Source organism: Mesoplodon mirus (assembly GCF_964341445.2).
Source record: "Mesoplodon mirus genome assembly, chromosome: 5".
Lineage (NCBI taxonomy): Eukaryota > Metazoa > Chordata > Mammalia > Artiodactyla > Ziphiidae > Mesoplodon > Mesoplodon mirus.
The window spans coordinates 126,273,836-126,300,131 of NC_138980.1; the positions used below are offsets into that span (position 1 = coordinate 126,273,836).

Below are 26,296 nucleotides of genomic sequence, written 5' to 3' on the forward strand. Positions count from 1 at the left end.
ATGAGAAGCCAGCACCCAAAATACACTGGCCTTGTACCCAAGACAGCCCTGCAGAAAAGTTGCAAAAGCTCAGTTGGCTTACCCTAAAAACTTTTTCCACTTATAAAACTAACTATAAAGACAGGAATAAAGTTTAACTCTTTAAACTTGATAAAGCAATCTAACAGATATTTTCTTTGCTTTATAAAAAATTTTAATGTATTTGCCCTACAGATTCAATTCATGGTGCCACCTTTCTTAAATGTTCTTACCACAAAAAAGAAATGGTAATTATGTGACGGTAGGGAGTTATTAATGCTATGGTGGTAGTCATCTGCAATATATAAATGCACCAAATCAACACACTGTACACCTTAAACATGCACAAATATGTTAATTATATCTCAATAAAGCTGAAAAACAGGTTGCTATGTTTTTATAATTGGTGTAATTAATGAAGAGTTCTATCTCTTCCACAACAAAGAACTTCTTTCTGCCTATTAAGGAGACCTTTGCACATATGAAGTACTTTTACCTAGAGACCTGCAGAAAACTCCACTCATTTTTCACAACAGTAATTTACTTTGGCAGAAAATGCCTTGAATCTGCAAATTGTTGCTACATATTGGTTTGTAAGTGTAAATATATGCTGTGAGACAGAGACTTTATATGACTTTTTTTTTAAGTAAAGGGGCTTTTTTTCCTTAAATCAGAACGCGTAATCAAGACAAGCTCTACCTAATTCCATAGGTTGGGAGAAGAGCTACTATGTTCAGGGGCAAGGCCATCAGTCCTCCGAGATGGCATTTGTAGTCCCTCTGGGATCTTTACTCAAATGGCAGCCTCCCCACTGGTGACGGCAAGTTTGGTGCTTGCCAGCCACATCAGGCTTCTGGACACACAAGTGACAGGAAGTAATTTGATTGAGCAGGAAGGGAAGACTTTAACTCAAGATATCTGAGCACCAACAGAATAAAAAAAGAGTATTTTATGCCAGTTAACCTAATTGTCAAAATTATGTCAATCTCTGAGAAAAGATTTCTGTCCAAAAAACAAACAAGCAAAAAATTAGAACAAAAAAGTTAATCATGAAATTTTATGGGATAGTATATTACTACTTAAAGTTTTACTGTAAATGTGAGGCACCTCAGAAGCTTTTATCATAAAAGCTATTTCACAGAAAGAATGGGTTTAATTTTGCAAAACAGAAATCCAATTTTATTTATGGCACAAAATTAAATAAAACACAGGATATTTCCTTCCGTAGGAGAGTAACTTAGTTGCATTGTGAGTAATGATGGGTAAGATGCAGGGCCAAGGAAAGGCTCTGCTTTTCTTCATAAGACACAATACTCTGCTCAGATTCTGGCCCTTCTACAGGTTCTCAGGCCTTCCTGATAACTCTTAGTGTTTGAAAAGAAAGGAAAATAAGAGATTTATTATAAAATGCAAGGAAATACAGGAATGCTTCACAGTAAGGCTTCCATCAGACTCTTCCATGACAAAATCATTACAGAAGTCAATTTTACTCATTCTGTAACATCCTCTGTACCCCCCTAAAAAACACAGATAAAGAAAAAGAATTTTAAATAAATGTGAATAGTAAGGTTTTAAATAGTTTTTGGACAGGTCTTAGGAGAAATAACTACTAGGGAAAAAAACTTTTCCATTTACGATGCTCCTACCATTAACACATGATAAACTCCAGTGGGCCACAAGCCACAGTTTATTTCTCACTTTGCTAATGTAATTTATCTGCCTCAAAGACAAGCAACACTAATAAAATATGTACGCTGAAAAAAAGATGCATTGAGCTCGTAAGAGATTCTAAATGGCTTACATTATAACTCTACTACATTGAAGGGGAAGGACCAGGATTGTGACCTAGGAGACTCCTGAACTTCCCTCCTCCCATGGAAGTACCAAATGTACAGCTACACACAGAGCAATTCCCACTGAGAGAAATCCAGTCACTAGCTCGATGACTCCCACACATAGGACTGGATGAGAAAATACCCATACTCACGTGGGTAGGAAAGGCTGAGACATACTCTTGCCATAAACCCCATCCCCAGCTCAGCACCATACAATCAGGAGGGAACTTCCAACTCCCAACTTTTCCCTGAGGAATCAAGGGTTTTCACCATACATGTAGCACCCCAACTTTTAAGGCTCCCACCTGAGGGATGGGCCCCCAAAATGCCTAGCTCTGAAGGCCAACAGGACTTACATCCATGAATCCCACGGGACTAGAGCAAATAAATCAGCAGCTCTAGATGGGCATATAAGCAGGCACCTAGGCTGTCTCCCCAGGGCTCAGTGTTGAGTAAGCAGGCAGAAACACCCATCTCCCAGTCTTTCCCTGGAAGAGATTTGACTTCATACTTTATAAGCTGCTGCCCGAGGGTCCAGCATCTAAGTAGAATGCATCTAGGGGCTGGCTGTCATTCTCCCTGGACCCCAAGGAAGCCAGTTGGCAATTCCCCCACTCCCTTGCTCCAGTCCACTCCAACAATAAAGCCAGGTTACCAGCATCTCTCTGGAAGGAGCTGCTTTTATGGCTGTCACTCAAGAGACAGGTCCCAGATCCCCTGGCATTGACAGCCAATGGGGCTTGCATTCAGGAGTCCCACAGGACTGCGGTGGATAAAGAAGCAGTTGTTAATGGGTGTACACATAAGTACTTGCTGCAACCATCCCCCCAAGGTTCTGCACAGAGGAGCAAGCCAAAAACATCCATCTTCCAGTCTTTCCCTGGAAGGGATGTGACTGCATACTTTGTCAGCTTATGCCTTCTAATCAGCCTGCATCTAGGTGCTGACTGAGATCCTCCCCCTTAGGACACTGATGGGTCTTGGTACACCCTCTACTACTGGGAGCCACTATGAACAAAGACAGCAACTTGGACTAGCACAAAGATTTAAGAGGCAACCAGGAGCTTGGGCTGGGATGATTGACAAGGTTCATCTACACAAGACCAGTCTGTCAAGACTGGGAGAGGTGGCTGTTTTATCTGATGCACAGAAACCAAAACAGAGTCCAGGAAAATGAAGAAACATAATAAGTTCCAAACAAAAGAACAAGATATATCTCCAGAAACTGATCTTAATGAAATGGAAATAAGTGATTTATCTGATAGAGAGTTCAAAATAACAAAGATGCTCATGGAGGTCAGGACAGCAACACATGAACAAAGTGAGAATTTCAACAAAGAGACAGAAAATGTTAAAAAGTACCAAACAGAAATCACAGAGCCGGAGAATACAGTATCTGGAATGAAAAATTCAAAAGAAGAATTCAACAGCAAACTAGGTCAAGTGGAAGAAAGGATCAGCAAACTAGAAGACAGGGGGATGGAACTGATCTAATCAGAGGACTGAAAAGAAAAAGGAGTGTTAACCCTGTCCCTGAATACTGATGTTGTAGAGTTCTATTACAAGTCTAGGCTGCAAGCAATGTTACCTCAAGTACTACAAACTGTTCTTAGAGAAAGTCTAGAAATTTACTGGAATTTTCAAGGAATTGTTTGCAATAGCAAGATTTTGTCCTTTGCCTGTAGCTTCAGTTGCCCAGACCAACTGTAATTTGCTTTCCACATATGTACATACAATCTACTCTCTATACACAGAAATCCATTCACATACACACATGAAAGTCAACTTTTACTGAGAACTCAGTATGTTCAGACATTGTTGTAGAAGCTTCACCATACACTAATTCAACCATTGCAACAAGCCAATGAGGTGGGTACTATTATGCCTCATTTTAGAAATTAAAACCATGGCATCAGAACAGAAATAACTTGCCCAGATGATCTCAGAGACAGGAAGCAACTGGGCGAGGATTTGGCACATGATCTTTTTTTAAAATAAATTTATTTATTTATTCATTTATTTTTGGCTGTGTTGGGTTTTCGTTTCCATGTGCGGGCTTTCTCTAGTTGTGGCGAGCGGGGTCCACTCTTCATCGCGGTGCGCGGACTTCTCATTGTCGTGGCTCCTCTTGTTGCGGAGCACAGGCTCCAGACGCGCAGGCTCAGTAGTTGTGCCTCACGGGCTTAGCTGCTCCGCAGCATGTGGGATCCTCCCAGACCAGGGCTCGAACCTGTGTCCCCTGCATTGGCAGGCAGACTCCCAACCACTGCGCCACCAGGGAAGCCCGGCATATAATCTTAATGACTATTACACTAGAATTGCTTTCCAATAGAATACAATGTCTCACCATGTAAAGCAACTGCTCCAATTTTTCTCATGAAAATACATATATCTATACAATATATACTTATATATCTTGGTGACATAAATCTGTCTGTTATAAGGATATGGATAAACCAAAGGGTCATGATAGATGGAGGCTTGGAAAACAAGAACACATCTCCAAACATCAATGAAAATGGCAATAAGATAACCCTTGGCAGTTTGGTGGTTAACCCAGTTTTCTCCAAACTTATTTGATTATGCATCTCTGTCAGCAAAAATAATTGCACATATGCCCCAAACCCAGAAAATTGTATGCATATACTACTGTCAATGTACAGACTGAAGATTATGAAATCTTATTTCTAAATCTTAGGATAAAAAATAAATACAGCATGTGGATAACATGAATCCCACTTTGAAGTTTCTTAGTTTAGGCTGTTCATATGAAATTATGAAGTTCCATAACTTTCAACAATTTATCATTTTTCAGAGGCACAGACTGAACCACGGCAGAGTCCAACCTGCTATGCTGAGAGAGTTGCTGTGCTAGGAAAGTACCCCCCTCGCTGACCTACACCTGCCTATCCATGAGGCTTTGAGGCTCTTTACTTATGTCTTTGAGCATGGTGACCAGTGAGAAATTATGAAAGCTTTATGTCTTTGTCAAAATGAGTCTGCCTTCCAAAATATAAAATACCCTCTAATATTATTGATAAAATTTGTTTTAAAAGCCAGGAGGCTTAAGCAAATGAAGTTCCTTAGCCAGAAAGTATAAAATAGATAGATAGATAGATACATAGATAGATACATAGATACATATGTATATACACACTCATATGAATGAATATATGTATACACATGTGTACATACACCAATGAATATATGAATATATGTGTGTATATACATATGAATAAAGTTCCTTAGCCAGAAAACATTTTTTCCTCCTATACATACAGGAGAATTACAATAGCAATATCTAGGATGTGCAACTCCTTAAAGGTCTCAGGATACACCACTCATTCATTCAAGTACTTCCTGAGCACCTGTTATGTGCCAAGCTCTTTGCTAGGTCCTTAGGGATAATGGTGAGCAGAACACACACCATCCACTCCCTCAGGAAGCCCACCCCTTCATTCATATCAGTCAGCTGCCACACAGCTAAGTGCAGCACATGGGATTCAGGCATGGATGATTTCTTTCATCCAAGGTCTTAAGAAATAAGAAACATCCTTAAGTGTCAGCAGAGTTTAAGTATAACCCTAATAAAGGAAAGAAATGGAGGTCCTCTCTGATTGTGGCTTATGACCTTATGATTGATTCTGCTTAAAAAAAATCATACCCCTTTTACCTAGAGTAGTTAATTTAATCTTAATCCATGATCAACTTTAAACCAACCTGTAACCAGAATTTATCAGGAAGCAGAAACTCTTAAAGACAGCATCATCCAACCACAAAGCTAAAGTCATAGGAAGAATACAGAAAAACAGCAATAGTACATGTTTGTGTCCAATAAAATACAGAGCAATAGTTCTATCTCCAATACAATTATGTTATTTGTAATCACCATAAGTAGTATCTGTTGAACAGTGTAGCCTCATGCATCGTATGAGCTTATATACAACATCTATATCTTTGTTCACACAGATTCCAAATGGTTTTAAGAGTCTATTTAATGATATTAAGAGTCTATTTAGTCTTTTAGTAAAGAAGGGGCATCCAGAAGTAACTCCAAAAGTTAGCATAAATATAGTAAATATGAATGCTGTCAGTGACACTGACATTTTCAAAGATGTCAATGCATTGGTTACATTTCCTGCATGGCCACATTTCTTCTCATTGTTCCACAGAGTTGGCTGCGTGTTCTTCCTTGCTCAATGACTCTACCTATTTGGAAATAGGACACCAATATCCCCTTCTTACAGCAAGAAAACATACCAAAGGAAGCGGAGCCACAGCCCAAAGCAGCTGGCTCGAGAGCCTGCCACAAAGAAACAGTCCTTCCCTCCTTGAGGAAAAGCTCTTCACCTCCTGGAAAAGAGTGGCATCAACCAGCCCAGAGATGAGTGGCTCCGAATGTCAGGGATCCCAGACTGAACAGTGCAACGCTCAGGTCAAAAGTAGGCAGGAAAACTCACCCAGGCAAACAGGCAACAAATTGTAAGGCACATTTGAACTTGACATAGAGAGGAGACATCTTAATTTCCTGGTAAGGACCCACCTTCAAGTGAAGAATTTCCCAGGACAGTCCACCCAAGAGGCAACTCCAGATGGGTCAGAGCCAGCACGAGCTCCTCGTCCAGAGCAGGCAATGCTCCCGCCGTCAGGGCGAATGGGGTCAGCAAGGTCTGGTGGCTACTGGCTGTGAGGCGATCGGCTTGGGTGACCAGCAAACGAGCCAGCCTGCAGGCCATATTGTCCACATAGGTCACGGAGTCAGAGCCCATGGTCACAGGGGAGTAACCTTCCGAGCAGAGGCACACAGACACCGTCACCGTCTCCTGAAGCCTGTGGCCTGGATGACAAGATAGTGAACAGTTCACCCAGAGTCTGCGGAAGATGCTCTCCCAGTGTCCAAAGCTTTGGCCTGAGCATACCACACGCTCCAGGAGAGCAAGGCAGAAAGGAAATGTGGCCAATTATCTTCAAATGCTGCCAAGCCTGTGGGCCCAAATTAACACTGACCCCATCTTCTTCCAGTGACTCCTGATTTTCAAACTGACCTTTATGAGCTCTGACCATTTCGGGGCTGCTTTTCTATCATTACCACTGTTATCTGGCACAGCTTCACCTTGTACTTCTACCCAACCATCAAATTCAAGTTTGTTGTCTTAAAGGCCTTTGCCCTTTCCTGTTCTGGCATTTCCTTCTGAGTCATATGTTTTTATATATTTATTTAGGTGATAGTTTTATAAGGTAGCACCACAAAGTTACACAAGTTTACCCTAGTTCCTCAGAGTTATTTTGAACGTGAGTAGGGTGGGTAAACACTACTCAACAGAAACATTATATATACTCTTCATTGGCCCACCACCACTTCTGAGAATGGCTTCTCTGTCTTGTAGATGTTCTTAATACTTCTGCTGGGTGGTCACCTAATCCTGCTACCCGTCCCTCCTCCTTACACTCTTCTTCCATTTTACCAAGGTTGGTGAACTTCTACCCAGGTATGTTTTTATGTTGTCCTTGGCAGAATGTCCAGGAATTACTACCACCAAACCTCTGCGATCATGGTATTAATAGCTGCACAGAAGAAGGGCTAACATTCAGCCACCACTGGCCCCCAAGCAAACGGCTAATGGGTGCAAATCATCTTTGCTCTGCCTTATCCTCCAAAGTTTTTCCCCAGAAGCTATGCTGCCAGGCTTCAAGGAATAAGAGCGTCCCAGGTTTACCAGGCAAGAGCTTACTGCTATTTTCACATCATTGCCTTTTTAAAGTGGTCCAATGGTACAGCACAGAGTGCAGCCCTTACCCCCAGACCACATACGTCCACTGTATACTACAGAAAACTGTTGTACATACTTTGGAAAGTTACCCTGGCAAAGCTGTATCCGGGAAAATGTAAGATTCAGAAATGTGGAACTGTCTGCAGTGAGTTTGTTAAAATCAAGGTAAGAACCCTCCCTTCTAAGCAGGCCACAATATAATAAAAAAAGATTTTCTGTAACACACAAGGAGTGGGAAGGAGGTTCACCCCTACATGCAAGTGAAGAAAAAGACAAAAGTTTTGATGTTAAGAGTGGCACTTTAGTTATTATTTTTATTCTTTCTCTTATAAGAGGCTGATAAAAAAGAGAAAAACCAAGAAAACAGGGCCAAGCTAAATGCAGCAAAAACATCAATGTAAATACCAAAGCAAAAGGGAGAGGCAAAAGAGACTAGAAGCCAGTATAACTCTGTGCCATTAATGTGGTTTGACTTTTTTTCTTATGAGGATGGGAGTTACTGGGCCTGAGAGAGAAGCGCTTAAAATTGCCCAAAGCCCCAGAAATTGCACAATAGATTGATTCAGTGACCAAACCCAGGTAGGTCTGAAAGGTCTTTGTACATCACTACAATTCTCTATGTCTGTGTTTGCATGTTTCCTGTCTTCCTTCTTCCCACATGCAACAGATACACTACAGAAGCACTTAGAAACATTTTTCTTTTAAAAATGAGGCCTGTCTTACCTATTAAAAAATTGAAGGTTCCCTCTATGATACAATTTAAGAAGGCCTAAGAGACCCACAGTTAAAACCGAGAAACAAGCAAGAAAAACACCACCTCCTTTCCTGCAGGTAATGGCATCTTAATTGCACGTTTAGTCTACAGCTTGATGTCTCAGATGTACAACCCACATGCCAATGAAAATACAAAACAACTGTACCTGAGGAGGGGCTGTTACTTCATGATAACACATTAACACGATACACTAATTTGTCATCTGTCACCGTGGTACTTGAAGACAGCTGGGAGAATTACACGTTTCAGAATGTGAACATTTTGGTGGTGGGAAGAGACAGTTCTGGAAGCTGAGATCCAGCAGGGAAGCGTCTGGATAGACATGCTGCCAAGGAAGGAACCCCTGCCACCCAAAGGAGCAAAGCAGAGAGCAGCTGCTAGACTGACCACAGGAGAATGAAGAAGAGAGAATGAAGACCACTGCCAAGTATCTCAGATCTGCCTGAGCTGTCCTTGGCCACGGCTCCGGGACTGCAGGCAGCAATACGAAGACAGAGCATCTCCTCCACGGGATTGCATCCAGGGCACCCCCAACCTGGAGGGTAAGTCTAAGTTGGGCTGCTCAGGGAGCTGCAGACACAGCTGGAAGCGGCTCAGACGTGAGATAACCCAGTGTGAGTGTTCTTCCTTACATACACATACACACACACACACACACACACACAAACACACATTCTTACATACACACACACACAAATGCACAAACACAAACACACATTCTCACACACACATACGCTCTCACTCATACCCACCCCACCTTGAGTCACCATGAAGGTGCTCACAGACAGGTTTTTCCATTGCACAATAAAGAGGACACCTCACCTGGAACGCTGGATTGGAGAACGTTATCCTCCATGCGCTCTGCAATCACGATGTGTCTCTGATGAGATCCATTATAAATGAAGTAAAACTCGGCATCTTTAGGAAGATAAACGTTTTTGCCAAACTTCGCATAGACCGTCATCTGCCCCTGAAAAATGAACAAGTCAAGGTATCATCACACTTCCTCGTCCTGGCTCTAAGAAACCACAATAAAAAGGGCCCCGATACAAAACAGCGTCCTTTGTAATGTTCATTTCATGTGGGCAGCCCAAATATCATGAATCCTTCTTCCTAAAAACAATGTTTTGGACAACAGGGAGATGTTTCCTGATCTATTTAAGTATGCGTGTCAGAGCTGGTTTGTTCTGTTTTCAAAATTGAAGAAGTTAGGGCTTCCCTGGTGGCGCAGTGGTTGAGAGTCCGCCTGCCGATGCAGGGGACACGGGTTCGTGCCCCGGTCTGGGAAGATCCCACATGCTGCGGAGCGGCTGGGCCCGTGAGCCATGGCCGCTGAGCCTGCGTGTCCGGAGCCTGTGCTCCGCAACGGGAGAGGCCACAACAGTGAGAGGCCCGCGTACCGCAAAAAAATAAAAAAATAAAAAAAATTGAAAAAGTCAGAGCATACAAAAGAATTTCTTAATTTACTAGATGTGCAATTATGATACTTGGTTGTATTTTACTTTCTTTGAATTCCTACTACCTGATGAACATCATTGCTTGTATTAATTTTTTCCTGTACCTGAGATACCACCATAGTATAAAGCTTCAGAATAACTATTCTTAGCCGTGTCCTTACACTGTACTGGACCACAGTGGCTTCTAAGAACCTTAATTAAATATTCACAAACATTTGCCAAATAAACAGCACTATGTGATCCAACACTTGCTGTGCCCTTTCCCACCGCTGTTTGTCTTCCCTGAGGGAATTCTCTGTCTTCTTTCTTATCTAGCCTGGCCTCACACTTTCTCTTGAAAGCTTCTGGTTGGCACAAAGCCCTGCTAAATATCCTGGTCCCAAGGAGAGGAGCTGCCAGCCTGGGTCACTGAGGCACACTCTGAGGAAGGAAGGAAGGAAAGAATGAATGGGCAGCAGGCTAATGCTCCCCAGTATATCATAATCCAGAGGCGGTGTCGGGCGGCTCAATCAGTGCTACAACCAAGGCAGCAGTGATGGATGAGCCTGCCAGATTGTCTAGGGCCTGGAAGGCTTCAAGGATTCAGGATGCTCCCTCCCCTCAACCACAAAAAGGCAATACAAAGGGGGCCTCCAGGGAGCAGGTACATACCACCCAGCTTGTGGGAGTGGCAGGAAAATGGAAATCAGGAGGTGGAAAGGGTTACCCACTTTGGAGGGCCTCCAGAGCTCAGCCCAGTGTGGAGAAGCATCTGGGCTTTTGTGTGCTTGCCCAACAAAAACAAACCCACTCTTCGAGAGTTCCTCAGCCCGTGACAGGAGAGAAAAGTGAACACAGAAAAGCCTCCACAGTCTCCTAAACATCTGTTTGCCTTTGATGATAATTAGCATGGTATTCCTTAGGATATCAAGAGGTAGGTCAATCAGGACCAAAAACAAAATCAGTGTGGACCTCCTCTTTCCAGTAACTACATGGTTGTTCTAGCTAAAATTTTAAAAATAAACAGGCTATGTTTCCCTAGTGGTTTGCAATCCATCACACACATAAAACATCATCTTGAATCCCCCTTAATAGGAATAAATACACATTGTGGAGTTCTGAAAAAAAAAAACCAGTTCACAATTTTGAATTGTCCTTTCTCTGTGTGTGTGTGCGCGCGTGCACACACACAAACACATAATCAATAGAAAGTAACATGCCAAGAAAAATCTACCATACAATAGCTTCAAAAAAAAAAAAGTTCAGGAAGAGGATCTGAAAAGCAAAAAACAATAACAAACGTCTGACATGACAGACAGAGGAAACTTAGATGAAATTCCATTTCCTAAAAACAGAAGAACAGCTTGCTTTAGTCATGTTCCCAGTTTCTAAAGAGACTGTTAATTATCCACGGACAAAATCTGAACCGACCTGTTGGTGATACATTTTTGTAATGCTAGAAAATAAATTGTATAAACAGATCAAAGTTTTTCAGATCACAAGGATATCTAATCTGTATCTATTCAAAACAAGGATCATATTACTATTTTATTTGGTTAGGTGAACCAGGACTACAACTTATGAAAGTGTTTGCAACCCTTTTCAATGCAATACAACTCCAAACAGGAGAGTTTTATAATTCAACTATGCCTCCCTTTCAAGACCACACCAAGCTTTATATTGGCCAAAGAAGATAAATAACAGTCAGGTCAGAAATAAGACATGGCCATTAAAGAGAGATGCTCAGAAGTCTTAGCACTAAGAATAATATTCAGCAATAAAAAGGGTCTCTCATTTGCTAATCACAAAGAGATCAGAAAGATATGGTGAAGAATATTATGGGAGGAGGAGGGAGGGGATGATACAGAAATGAACAAAGAGACTCAATGAGATAGAAGGGGATGGGGGGTGGAGTGGCAGGAGAGGAAGACAGGGAAAGGAAATATGAATATGAACAAGAACATTTTCATTCAAAAAAGCTAGACAAAGCTCAAAGGAGATTTAGATAAAGCTACCAAGAAGACCAGCAGAAGGAATGAGCTTCTCATCATGTGCTGAGGAACAAGCACGGCATAAATGATAAGGCACAGGTGACAATTTTTGACTAAGATTGAGGACTTTCTAATCACTCTGGCCATTCAAAATCTACTTTTCTCAAAAGGCCACTAATTTTATTAATGGCAAAGATAAATTCCAATGTACAGATTTCCAGTGTGTCGCCATGATTTCCCCATCTGGATTTAATTGCATACTTTGTTTTAGGCAATTGAAAACTATAAATTTTTGTAAATGAATGTTGGCATCAATATCAGAATCATTCTGCTTCTATGCAGAAAAAATAGAGATGTGTTATAACCTTTCTGTCAATTCACTATATTCCAAATTAAAAAAAAAAAAAACACTCAGCTACTTCACTGAAACTCCTGAAAACAATAAGAGGCTTAATAGGCAAAATTATCTTCCCAAATTAATCTGTAGACTTAATATACTCTAATTAAAACTGAAACTAAATTTGTCAAATGAAACTCAACAAGCTTACCGTAAAGTTCATCTGGAAGAATAAATACACAAGACTAGAAACAAAAGTTCTGAGAGAGAGAATAATGTTTGAGCTGTGGGGGGAGGGATCAGACCATCAGAATTCCATGGCAGAATTTCCTGCCTTGGAAATTATGTAATAATAAAGGTCGCATTTCCAATCAGTGGGGAAAGAATGAACTACTCAATAAATCATTCTGGAACAGTAGCTATCCATCAGGAGCAAAAACATTCTTCACACCAAATACTTAAATTCCTAATTAATTCAATATTGAACATAATCCATAAGTGCAGAAAATTAGAAAACTGTCTTAAATTTTTCAGTTTTGAACAAAATGATAGCAATTAAAAATATCTAAATTTCATCTATACTGACACCACCCTAGTTAATCAACCTTTTTTTATTTTTCCTATTTCCTTCCAGTCTTTGTTCAATGCACAGCTAATTATTACATAGTTATACTCATGGCATAAACACACATATGGTTGTACTTTTTGCCTATCAAAAGCATTTTTCCATGTTGTTACAATTTTTGGCACGATTTTTAATAGCATTCCATCAAGTGTTTGATGTTCCATAATTTACTTAATCATTCCTCTATTGTTGTACATTAAGGGTATTTGTAGCTTGCTAATATTATAAAAAATACTACAATAAATACTTTCATGTGTATTGTTTTTATGCTTTAAATTACTTTCATAGAGTAGAATTCCAGAAATGAGGCCAAGAATGGGCACAATTGTCACCACTGCTTTCCAAAAATGTATCGACTTTCATTACCACCTGTGCTGGTCAAGAGTGTCATTTTCATTCCAACTTTGCCAAAACTTTCTTTTTTATTATTTCCTAAGTTGACAGATAATAAACAGCTCCTCATTGATTTAATTTATATTTTTTCCACTGCCACTGAAATTTATTGCCCATTTTTATCAAAGCCTATTACTAAATGGTGCCAGCAATGTTAGTGGCCTGATTAAATTTTGATTTAAAGAATTCTAGCCTTCCCTCTTCTATTTACATCTAAGTTCACCTTTGCCATAGGCAGGTCAAAATTTTCACTTTCCCAAATGAACCCATTGAGAGCAACATCAAAATCATCCCCTTTCCCCTATTACTTTCTTGTGCCCAAATCAAAAGCACCCAAACACTCCTGTAAAACCACTAAAGGGGGCTTCCCTGGTGGTGCAGTGGTTGAGAGTCTGCCTGCCGATACAGGGGACATGGGTTCGTGCCCCGGTCCGGGAAGGTCCCACATGCCATGGAGCGGCTGGGTCCGTGAGCCATGGCCACTGAGCCTGTGCGTCCGGAGCCTGTGCTCCGCAACGGGAGAGGCCACAACAGTGAGAGGCCCGCGTACCGCAAAAAAAAAAAAAAAAAAAAAAAAAAAAACCACTAAAGGTCAGGTAACATGGAAAACAGGAGTAACTAAGGTAGAAAACTTAACTAAGTATAATCACACTAAATATCTCTCAATATAAGCACAAACAAAAAAATTAGGCAAATTAAACCAACATTTTTTACAATCAAGTATCCCCCTAGAGAAATTCTACTTGTAAAACTCATCAATAATTCTCAAAGATCAAACCTTCTGCTGAAATGCTGTTATCATGTATGGATTTCACCAAAGAAACCAAAGAGGTATTAAATGTATTTGCCACCATAAACTATTTCATCCAACTCTCCCAGCTCCTCTTCCAATGGCATTTAAAATGGAAATGGACAGTGACCTTGATGTGCATATTCTAAATATTTTTTCCTTTATCTACAACGGTCTCTAATTCAAGTTCTCTAATACCCTGAATAACTTGGTGGCTCTATTATCTTGATCACTGAGTATTCTTGTGCTAATGTTCTCCTTCCCTCTCTCCCTTTCTTCTCTCTCACCCTCTATAGACAATGTATCTGTGTATACTTTGTTAATAACAGCGTCATTTGATGGACAACAACCTTAACTATGTAGTTTCTAAAATACCTGGTATGGGCTTCCCTGGTGGCGTAGTGGTTGAGAGTCCACCTGCCGATGCAGGGGACACGGGTTCGTGCCCCGGTCCGGGAGGATCCCACATGCCGCGGAGTGGCTGGGCTCGTGAGCCATGGCCGCTGAGCCCACTCGTCTGGAGCCTGTGCTCCGCAACGGGAGAGGCCACAACAGTGAGGCCCGCATACCACAAAAAAAAACAAAACCTGGCGCAACAGGCAGTAAACAAATACTATAGTTTCAAATGATGACAATGAGAACAAAGTGTGCATCCTTTTATAGTGAGGTTTCTTAATCTGTGGCCACAGAAAGAGTCCATATGGGTCTCAGTTGGTTTGCGAACCTCTAAAAATTATGAGCAAAACTGTTTATGTGCATGTGTGTCCAGTTTTCTAAGGAAAGGTTTATGATTTTCATCACATTCTCAAAGGCATCTAAAGATTCAAAAAATGTTATGAACCACAGTTTTCGTGATAACAAACAAAAATGGGAATTTAATAAATGCTTTTTATTGATAATTGTCACCTTTTCATATAACAGTAAGACTGTTCTGTTTTCTAAGGTATTCTAGTATTCTACACAGCCTTTTGTGTGTGTGTGTGTGGTACACGGGCCTCTCACTGTTGTGGCCTCTCCCATTGCGGAGCACAGGCTCCGGACGCGCAGGCTCAGTGGCCATGGCTCACGGGCCCAGCTGCTCCGTGGCATGTGGGATCTTCCCGGACCGGGGCACGAACCCATATCCCCTGCATTGGCAGGCGGACTTTCAACCACTGCGCCACCAGGGAAGCCCTACACAGCCTTTATATGGGATGATTTTTGACAGAAGTACAATGAAGGTAAATGCTAATTGACATTAAATATTACAATGAATGTTTCCTAATACATGCCATTAAAACCATTATCATAATATAAATACAGCATTCTAAGTGAACTATCAAATTTGATTTTTTGTTTTTAGTATTGGAATCTTGACCTCCTTATAGTAACCAAAAAAAAAAAGTTAGTAATTCTACCTAGAGACTTCTCTGCAGAGCACAGTGTGTTGAATGTTGTAAGATCCTTAACAAATAAATTTTTAAAAGATGCATTGTCCCATGTCATAGGTAAGTGAATAAAAGTACAGGTACTAGTTAGTACCAGCACTAACAGGATCCCAGAGCCAGATGAACAGTATTGGGCTTCTTGCTTTCTGCCCCACCCTCTAAGTTATACTACCCTTTACGTTCCTCAAGCAAAATTCCAAAGAAAGGGCTGTGGGCACAATATTTTTTTTTCTAATTACTGTATTCAACTCAAGTATTTCTTTAAAACAAAGTTTGAAAATGCAAAAATTATTTCCTATATGTTGTGTGCACATATTAGATATAAATCCATATCTATAGACATACATATATTATTTTATACGAACAGTATATAAAGTGATTTCTCATGTATTTTCTCATCTTATTCCCACAATAATGTCTGGGAAGTATTATGATGAATTTTATTTTATAAATGAGAACACTGATACTACTCTCAGGTCCAGTGTGTGGCAAAGTCACAAATCAAATCTAGATCTTCCTGTTTCAGGCCCAGCACACTTTTCTCCCCAACATGTCATGGTACAAACAGCAAGTGCTCAGGTATTAATTGATTTAACTACACCTTTACACTTAACTCAACATTTATTTTATGTACTGAATACAAGGATTCTCATCCTGAAACCCATGGGTAGATGTGGGGTTGAGAGGGAATGCGAGGTAGGAGAAATGTTGCTTAATCCCCATGAAGATATATGCACAGTTTTAAGCATTCATCTGGGGAGAGTGTCTGTCTTTTAACCAGAGATTCCTAGGAGGGTACAAGGAGCATATGATTCAAAAAGGTTAAGAACCACTGATTTAAAGCATCTTTTGTACAGTGTAAAATATAAAGGTCATTAAAATTTATTATCCAAACCAAATCTAAGTCAGCAAAATTCAGTTGAATATAAATTGGTTAGATCCAGGGGAAAATATCACAATGTCATTTTTTTTAAGGAAGGTAAACCAAAATGAGCTAAAAGACTTATATAATATGTTTCTTCAGAAATAGCCTTTGGGGTAGGAATGGCTTTTTTTCCCAGACAGGATGAAATAGAACAGAACAGGCCAACATTCCTACTGATAAGAAGAAAATAAAGACTGAAAAATTAAAAGTAATATTCTTAAAAGCGTCAGAAAACTATGGAAATGAGAATAAAATGTAATAAAAACTCTGGAAAGGGCAGAACCACTCTGAGAGGTTACAGAAGCTAGAAGACGATGGAATGGTATCTTTAAAACAATGAAAGAAAGTAAGTGATGACCTAAAATTCCCCACCTAACAAAAATATTCTTAAAAATGAAGTTGAAATTAAATGTTTAAGACACATACTGAGGGAACCCACTGCCAGCAGGCCAGCACTAAAATAATTACTAAAAGAACTTATTCAAGCAAAAGTAAAATGATCTCAAACAGAAACATGAAAATACAAGAGGCAGTGAGGGGACTTCCCTGATGGAGCAGTGGTTAAGAATCCGCCTGCCAATGCAGGGGACACGGGTTCGAGCCCTGGTCCAGGAAGATTCCACATGCTGCGGAGCAACTAAGCCCATGGGCCACAACTACTGAGCCTGCGCTCCAGAGCCCACGAGCCACAACTACTGAGCCCGTGCGCCACAACTACTGAAGCCTACACACCTAGAGCCTGTGCTCCACAACAAGAGAAGCCACTGCAATGAGAAGCCCATGCACTGCAACAAAGAGTAGCCCCTGCTCACCACAACTAGAGAAAGCCCGTGCACAGCAACAAAAACCCAACGCAGCCAAAAATAAATAAAATTTTTAAAAAAATTAAATAAAAACACTATGAAGTATAAATTAAAAAAAGAAAAGAGGCAGTGAGGCACAATGAAGTAAATAAATATAATTAATACCTAATGTACAAAAGAATAATTAAAATGTCATGGAGTTTAAAGTATTTGTACAACTACAATGTCTGACTACAGTAACATAAAAGGGAAGTGTATTTAGAGTATCTAACAGTTCTGGGAAAATGTTAAAAGTAATAACTTACTATATTTATAATATGTCACATCTACATGTATGTTGAGAGTAACCACTAACAGAATAGTAAAAGAATGTATAGCTAACAAGTCATAGAGTAAAAAATGAAATAGAAAATAAATAATCAAAAACATAAGACAGGAGAAATTAAGAACGTAAAACGTGTCAAATAGAGAGTTATATGATAGATATTAATCCAACTATATCAGCAATTATATTAAATATAAACAGACTGATCCAAATACAATACTGATAAAGTTAGGTATGGATTTTTAATTCAATAAGTTACAATATCTATATGTTGCTTACAAGAGACACACTAAAAATAACACAAAAAGTTTAAGTAAAAAGATACACTATGCAACACTAACCAAAAGAAAGCTAGTATAGCCAAAACAATATCAAAGTAGTTTTTAAACCAAGACATATTACTAGAGAAAGAGGAACTTTTCATCATACAGTGTAAATTAAACAAGATGATACAGTATTAAATCTGTATGCACCTAATACAGACATAGCTTCAAAATATATAAAAGAAAATTTGACAAATCCACAATCAGTGGGAAACTTTAACATGGCTCTCTCAATAGCTGATAGAACAAGCAGACAAAATTGACAAGGATATAAAACACCTGAATTACACAATTACCAAGATTACTAATCAAAAGGAATAATTACCATAAATTAGATGTATACAGTAATATTTATTAAAAAGGCATCCATTATCCAAACCTCTGCATTAAACTCAGTTAAACATAGACACAAGCATAAAAAATTCTTGACGACTTTCACATTTGGTGAAATGATTCACCACTATAGAAATGAAATAGCCTTTGTTTCTGTAACACAGCTAAATTGAGTGAAAAACAATTCATGACGAAGGTCAGTAAATGACTCTAGATTCCTCGCAAGACCAGAAGCAGGCTTTAAAAAGTTGATTAGCTTACTTCCTTTTAAAATCACTAACTTACTCACAGATTCCATAAAAACATAGAACTCCTAGAAACTGAAAACAAAAACTGATTCTTCAAGTAGATCATAGTAGGAAATATACTGAGTTGGATATAAGAATACTTAAACTATAATCTCTACCCTTCCATTATCCCAATATTTCTTGAGGAATAAATGTCCTGCACTTGGTTCCAAAATAATCAACTGAAAAAATTAAGAATGAAGCAAAACGCCGTTTAACAGTTGGATATCAGTGGGGATTTTAGTCCATAATCAACTAAGTGTGAGTTATCACTGAGACAGCCACCCAAAAATGCTAATTCTGCTCAACCCTACATCGAAGAAAATCTACTAAGTTCATTAAGAATGGTTACGGTCCAGCTCTTCTCTATACCTCTCAGATATACCTGGGCCATGGAATACTTTATTAGAAATATAGACAAAACTGACAACATGTTCAGAGAAAAGTGACAAGGATGCTTCAGGGACACAGAAACCATGCTGTCATATGAGGAACAATTGAAGGAACTGGGACTGTTTTGCCAAAGGAGAAAAGACTCATGATTAAACGGTCACTGTCACAAATATCTGAGGGTCTGCCATGCAGACAAGGGATTACACATGTTCTGCAGGCCCCCAGGGGAAAGCACAAAACAATGGACGGAAGGACAGGGCACAACACAGAGTTCAGTACCACAGTGAGAGCCTTCTAAGGATCAGAGATGTCCAAAGATGACTTGGATTACTTCAGCTTAGGAGGAATAAGCACTACCAGGAGATGGTGGCTTTGATTTTTGTTTTTGTTTTGCTTATTTGTTTATTCTAAGAGAATGGGGCTAACTATCTAGACTTGAAAGTCTAGAATTTGTCACACCATGTATATAATTCTACATTAACAGCTTCAATATAAAAAAATGGGAAGTCTAGATAAGTGGTGTTTGGGATTTAATTTCTCCCTTATTTTTTTGCTTTGGTTTATTTCCTAGCTCCTTAGATTGATGATTAGTTTATTTTCACTCTCTGCATTGGTGGTCTTCAAACTGAAATCAGGGGAACCATAGGTTCTAATGGAGGAATGTTGGGACTTTACAAACTTTCCTTTTAAATTTCATTTTGGAAAATATGTTTTCAATTATATTTACATCTAAAAAGATTGCATTCACTTAAATGTATTATCTACCAAAATTTAATACACTGGAGAAGACTTGAACTGCTAGACTAAGTCATTGCTCTCATTGAATTAATAAATGTAATAAATTTGAAAAATATAGTTATGATAAAGTTTGTATCAAGTTTACACATCATTCTCCATAATACTTTGTGTGGGGGGAAAAAAAGATTTCTCCTTCAAAAAAAAAAGTTTCAGCACCTCTATTTAGGGTCTCTAAGGCCCCTCTGACTCTAGGACACCCTCTGCTATGTAGTCTATATTGGAAAATAAAGTCCTATTAGCTCATTTTATATTTCATAGCTCAAGCTTTACATTCACAACACGGTAAACACTACGTTTCTCCAATTTCATATTCAGGTTGAACCCATGCAGACAGTAATCTCACATGGTTATTTCTAACATTTGAAGTCTACAGATTTATGTCAAACCAAGTGGTGTCTGAAGGTCAGTGTAGGTCAGCTGACAGGACTGAAAACACCATACCAAAACCAAGACTACCAGGAATACAAAGAACCTTAAGTCTCCATAAATTGATCTCTCCTAAACAAAGAACTGTGACCTGCCACCTGTATTCTTATTTCAGGGTAGATCACAGAGCTCCTGCATTCCACAGGAAATCCCTCTCATGAGGGCACAAAGGAAAGGAGCCCTTTGACCCTCTCATCTGGCCAGCTGTGCCAGAACACCCCTTCTAACCTCTATCCCCGATGCACACAGGCACACACTCACGCTCACACGCAGAGAGAGAGACACACACAGGCCATTCTTAATTAAGAGCGTGGAAGATTCTGCAGAGTAATGACCCATTCAAGATTAAAGAATCAGAGAATCCTCACTAAAAGAAGCATAGGTTCAGAAATTTATAAAATATACAGCTGAAAGAAACTCATCTGGATCAAAACCCTGACTTCACCAGTGAGGAAACTGAAGGCCCACAATAGGTGACCTGTTCTGGGTCCCATCACACAGCAGACCTCAGGCCAGAGCCCATGTCTTCACCCTCCATCCAGTCCTCTTCCCACTGCTCCAAGCTACAACCTCTGACCCCCAAGTGAATCCTACTCCTCCCCGAAGGACTGGGAAGAATCTTTATGGAAACAAGTTAGGATCAGAAGCAAACTCTCCCGACGTCCCCTACCCCCACTACATCCATATCCCTCCATCCTCCCGTCTCTTCTCTTCCTAGACCTCCATCACCTTTGTTCAACCAAAGAGCGCTCTCAGGGCCTGTTGCTCTTCTCCTGACTCTTTTCCTTCTCAAATTGGAACAAATGCAGGTAAAAGCCAGCTCAGTCACAGAATGGAAAGCATGAAGCCACAGAAACCAGAGAAGCAGGACAATGAAGAAGGAGCATCCGGAGACCAAGATCAGCCTCAGCTCCCACAGAGTGGATGGGAAGCGAGGAAAGAAGAAGACTCAAAAGATGAGGGCTCAGTGGGGAGGGAAAGGCAGAAACAGCAGCAGCAGCAGGCTGAGGAGGGATGACAACAGAAGAGGACAAATGGCTAGACAAACAAAGCAACGTGCAATTTAATTGAAAAGAGCAAGAAAGATAGAAAATAGATAAATGGAAATGAGCAGAAGAAAGACAAATATCCAGCCTACCAGGAACTACAATCTGGAAACACCTTTGTAAAAAGAAGGAAGGTGGGACTTCCCTGGTGGTACAGTGGTTGGGAGTCCGCCTGCCGATGCAGGGGACGTGGGTTCGTGCCCCGGTCCGGGAGGATCCCGCATGCCACGGAGCGGCTGGGCCCGTGAGCCATGGCCGCTGAGCCTGCGCATCCGGAGCCTGTACTCCGCAACGGGAGAGGCCACAACAGTGAGAGGCCCGCGTACAGCAAAAAAAAAAAAAAAAAAAAAAAGAAGGGAGGTGGAGGGAAGGACCTAAATTTTGGCGCCTACAAAGAACATTTCATCTGATCAAAATCAAGAACTAAGGGCAAAAGAAACACTACAGAATGCGTATTTTTGTGACACGTCATAAAAGGGGGAGGGTGTGTTTTCAAACTACTCACATCCAGCTACTTGCCCCACCCCCACTCTAGTAATTCCATCTTTCCTATGTCATGTACAACAATGTAGGGAGAAGGGAGGACACACTTAGAGACTGCTTTCCCATTCTCCCTTAGAATCGACAGTGGCTTTAGAATGCAAGAGCCCCTTTTTCTGGCCTTGTCCTTTTTTGCCCCTCACTTAGGATTCTCTCTGAATCTTCAGGTCAACTGTTCAGGGTTCTTAGCCAGTGAAAAACAGTATCTACATCCAGAACTGCCATGTTGGCTTCATCAGAGGTACCATTCAGCCAAAAGTCAGTTGGAGTCTCCTCTCTCTTCCTTACTTGGCACCGAGTGCAGCAGGACCAGCACAACGTTTGGAGCAACACACACAGAGAACCAATCCGAAAAGGCTGAGCATGTAATTAATCCTGTTCAGAATAATACCTCCCATTTCCCTAGGGCTTCACTGTTCACAAGGCGTTTGTGCATGCTACCCCACTTGAACCTCACAACCCCCAGAGACACAGACAGATGAGAGACTGGCCCATGACCCAGGTAGCCAGAACCAGCCCCTGGTCTCCCCATACATTCACGCCTTCATTCCAGATATGTACTGAGTGTCGACTAGGTGCTGTGGCTAAAACAAATCACCTACCCCAGGGGCCCCTAACCCCCCTGAACCGGGCTGCACAGCAGGAGGTGAGTGGCGGGTGACAGAGCGAAGCTTCTTCCATATTTACAGCCACTCCCCACTGCTCGCATTACTGCCTGAGCTCCGCCTCCTGTCAGATCAGTGGTGGCCTTAGATTCTCATAGGATCGCAAACCCTACCGTGAACTGCACATGCGAGGGATCTAGGCTGCGCACTCCTTATGAGAATCTAATGCCTGATGATCTGAGGAGAAGCTGAGGCAGTGATGCTGGCACAGGGAAGCGGCTGCAAATACAGATTATCATTAGCAGAGAGGTCTGACTGCACAGAGACCATAATAAATCAATTGCTTGCAGACTCATATCAAAACCCTATCAGTGAGTGGCAAGTGAAAACAAGCTCAGGGCTCACACTGATTCTGCATTATGGTGAGTTGTGTAATTATTTCATTATATATTACAATGTAATAATAATAGAAATAAAGTGCACAATAAATGCAATGCACTTGAATCATCCCGAAACTATCCCCTCACCCCTGTCCGTGGAAAAACTGTCTTCCGTGAGACAAGTCCCTGGTGTCAAAAGGGTTGGGGATCGCTGATCTACCCTATCATTCTAGTGGGGAGACAGATACAATGAACAAATAATTAAGCCCCTGATACGTGAATGATTAGGAAGACCCAATAAAAATAAGGCGGGGTAAAGAGAGAGATGTTTTAGATAGGACAGTAGTAGGATATTCTAGTAGAGACCTGAACAGAGTAAGAGAGTGAGCCTTGCGGATGTGAAAGAGCATTTCAGGTTGAGGGACCAGCAGGGGCAAAGGCCCTGAAGTGACATGTGCCTGGAGTGTTTGGAAAACACCAAGGAAACCTGCTGGTTGAAGCAGAAGAGGAGGGAAATGGGAGGCAAGGTCAGGGGTAAGTAAAGGCCGCTGTAAGGACCTGGGTGTTAACTCTGCAGTGGGAAGCTGTTGCGCAGTTCGGGGTAGAAAAGTGACAAGAGCGGAACTTCATTTTAAAAGGATCACTCTGGCTGCTTTGTTGGGAATAGACCATGATGGGGGGCTGAAACCAGAGAGGCCCACTGCAGGAACCCGGGCAAGAAACGGTTGACCTTTTCTACCCTCTCGTGGAGGTTCTTCCAAGAGCAGGAAAATGCACCAGTTTCCCAGGAAACAACAACCTTATTCAGCTCTGCTTACCGCTGACTGCAGCAGCCCCCAAAAGCCCTGTGCCACTGAGAAGATGGGGCCACAGGGCAGAAATGGACCCTTGCCATTGTGTGAAAGTAGGCAGTTATTCCAGGGCCCTCGGGAAAGTGCTGGCCTGAAACCCCAGTCCTTCCTTCCATTTCTTACAGACAGATGATGGACGGACGGGAGGAAGAGAGAAAGAACTCCCATTTACCCCTCTGCTGGCACTTATCAATCAGCAATTTACAAATTCAGTTGACCAAATAGTACTTACGGTCAAACGGCTTTTCAATCTGAACATGAAACAGCTTTGATCATTCACTAACTCTAACCCAAACTTCTGTGGTATATAAACTTCTGGTTTTTCATAGGGCCAACTATAAACATTCAATGGACAAATATAACCTAATATGCTTTACAAACCTTACTGTGACAGATGCCTAGTTGCAGATACTCCACCATCGTTCAAGCCCCCACCATAAAGAAGTTATTGAAGTCATCTCAGGAAAAAGAGTCAGACTTTGTTTTAACTCACAGTGAGTATGAAATTTCTCACTCCTGGACATGGAAATTCAATGTGAAAACAGTAGTATTTACCAATTTATTCACTGAGGTTGCTTAGGAACCCATAAGGATAAAAATGGCCATCACAGGATCCTTTTGTGTTTTAATTTATAGTACCGGGCATTTGAATGTCGCAGGCACCATGCTAAGTGAATTATCTCATGAAATCCTTACAACCACCCTTTGAGGTAGAAACCATCACCCCCATTTCACAGATGAGGCAACCGAGGCTTTCAGAGGTAAAGTACTCTGACCACAGTGATCTGGAGCAGATTCAGGTGCAGAATCTGGAGGTTCAAGCCCATCTCTGCTAGGTAGACTCTGCTTCCCACCTAACTCCTGGCACATCCTACCACTGTGCTCAGCACTGCATCACCTGGAAGCAGTGCCTGGCCCATTGCGTTGACTGACAGTCACCCCAGACATAACTCCATGGGGTCTTAACAAGCTACGTATGAATGTACTATGAGTACTTAGAAGAAAAGACTCGTGTTCAAGGAACATGAATATTGTGACCACTTTTGAATTATCTTATTCTCCTTTCTCCCTTCATACAACAAATACCTGATGTGTGCCAAGCACAGATGGTAGGAAGAAGACAAGACCTGACCCTTACCTTCACAGAGCTCGTGGTCTGGTAGGCAGAGAAAAGCTTAAACACCCAAGTTAGGACCAGGGGTCCCTGCAGAGATGGGTGCAGGAGTAACCAAGTCTGCCTTGCAACACTGGGAAAGACTTCCCAGAGGATGAAAGGGACTTTGTCAATGGAAGGGAATTCCAAGTAAAGACTGGGTATAGAACAGTTCCTTGGGGTTTACTGCAGCCGGAGGTGGAGAGCAGGGCTAGAGGGGAAGCTGGACATGAAGGCAGAGGCCAGCTCACAGCGGGCTTGGGGAACAGGGATTCACCAGAGGGATTCTGAGCAGGGGAGGGACACATCAGATCTGCATTTGATCTAGGGGACAGAGGTGGTCACACCAGAAAGGACCCTGTGGAGGCTGGCCTTTCTTGGAGTACAGTCTCTTTCACAGTACCCTATGGCTCCATAATTTCTAAAGAGTACTTAAGATAACCCTAGAAGGTAGAAGAACATGGGTTTGGGTCAACACAACTGACCAGGTAGACAAGAGACGCTGGTCTGGTAATGCTTTAGAGCGAGGAAGGCAAAGGTTGATTGTGAGGCCTCTAGGGTTAAGGCAGACCTGGGTTGCAACCTCAGCTGCCTCAGCTACCTAAACTGTGAAATGGGGATAAATACAGAACCAACCCATCTTATGGGATAGGTAGGACTAAATGAAGTCAAGTGTATTGATACTTGCCCAGCACCTAACATTTAAGTGCTTAATAAGTAAATTAACTAGCTGTTAATATGATAGTACTAAAAACATTATTAGTTAGCATTCTTAGGCTAAATTATTTCACCAAAGTTACTATGACCCTCTCCAATTCCTCTTAGAGGCAGCAACAGGATCCAAATCAATGTAGAAAGGTAAAATAAGCACTATACATCCATTAAAAAGATTTCACATTTTATCAACGAAAACTCTTTCTACTTCAAAACAGTCTTCCCTCTAAACTGCAGGGGAAGAAAAAAAAAAAACTAAAGGCATTTTTATCCTAAAGATAATTCACTCTAACAGTTTGGCAAAGTAATATCAGTTATTCATTCTTCTGGACCCGGGCGCTACTGCTGTCTGTTTACAGGTCAACAAAGAGAGCACTCATTTTCGAGGATCTCAACCAAATATCTGGCAAACTGGGTCTCATGGGACCTAGACTTGCCTTTGTCACTGACCTATCCTTTTTTGTCTAGGTCTAGGCAGTATCTTACAGACAGACAGGACTCAAAAGGTTAAATTAAAAGAAAGTCCATCTCTGTAAAGCAAAAGAATCATTTCATACTGTTTGTTGATTCCACTGTGATCTTTCATATACCACTTTTTTCTTAATCCAAAGTAAGATAGTTTCATACTCCATTCATCAAGTATTAAGCCCTATTAGAATACATTCCACACACTGTTCTAGGAACAACAGAGGCATGAGTGAACTGAGCAAACCCCTGATTGCATGGAGAAACTATCAGATAACGCTGAATGATGCCAAGTGCCTAGGGAGTTATTTTAGACTGGGCAGTCAAGGAGACCTTTGAGAGGCAGGGCATGGAAGCTGAGATTTGAACTGCAAGATCTGCAAGTTATTTTAATGAAAGAAGAGAAAGGAATAAGAATGGAGTGAAAGGGAAGCAAACAAAGAAGGATAGGTCAGTGAAGAAAGCCAATCTGTTGGAAACAATCAATGAAGGCTTTGTCCCTAGGCCCAAACACAGGTCTGAAGTGTTGGG

At 41.1% G+C, this 26,296-nt stretch overlaps 1 protein-coding gene across 8 annotated transcripts in view; it reads right to left on the minus strand.

Annotated features, from left to right (window-relative positions):
* ARHGEF28 (Rho guanine nucleotide exchange factor 28) overlaps positions 1–26,296 on the minus strand; it is a 330,930-nt gene that overhangs the window by 193,622 nt on the left and 111,012 nt on the right. For all 8 annotated transcript variants that reach the window (XM_082624114.1, XM_082624113.1, XM_082624111.1 and 5 more), the window contains exons 3-4: positions 9,222–9,369; positions 6,397–6,690 (exon numbers count right to left, since the gene is read on the minus strand). In XM_082624114.1, the coding sequence (XP_082480240.1) occupies positions 6,397–6,690; positions 9,222–9,369 (442 nt within the window). The remainder of the gene's footprint in view (positions 1–6,396; positions 6,691–9,221; positions 9,370–26,296) is intronic.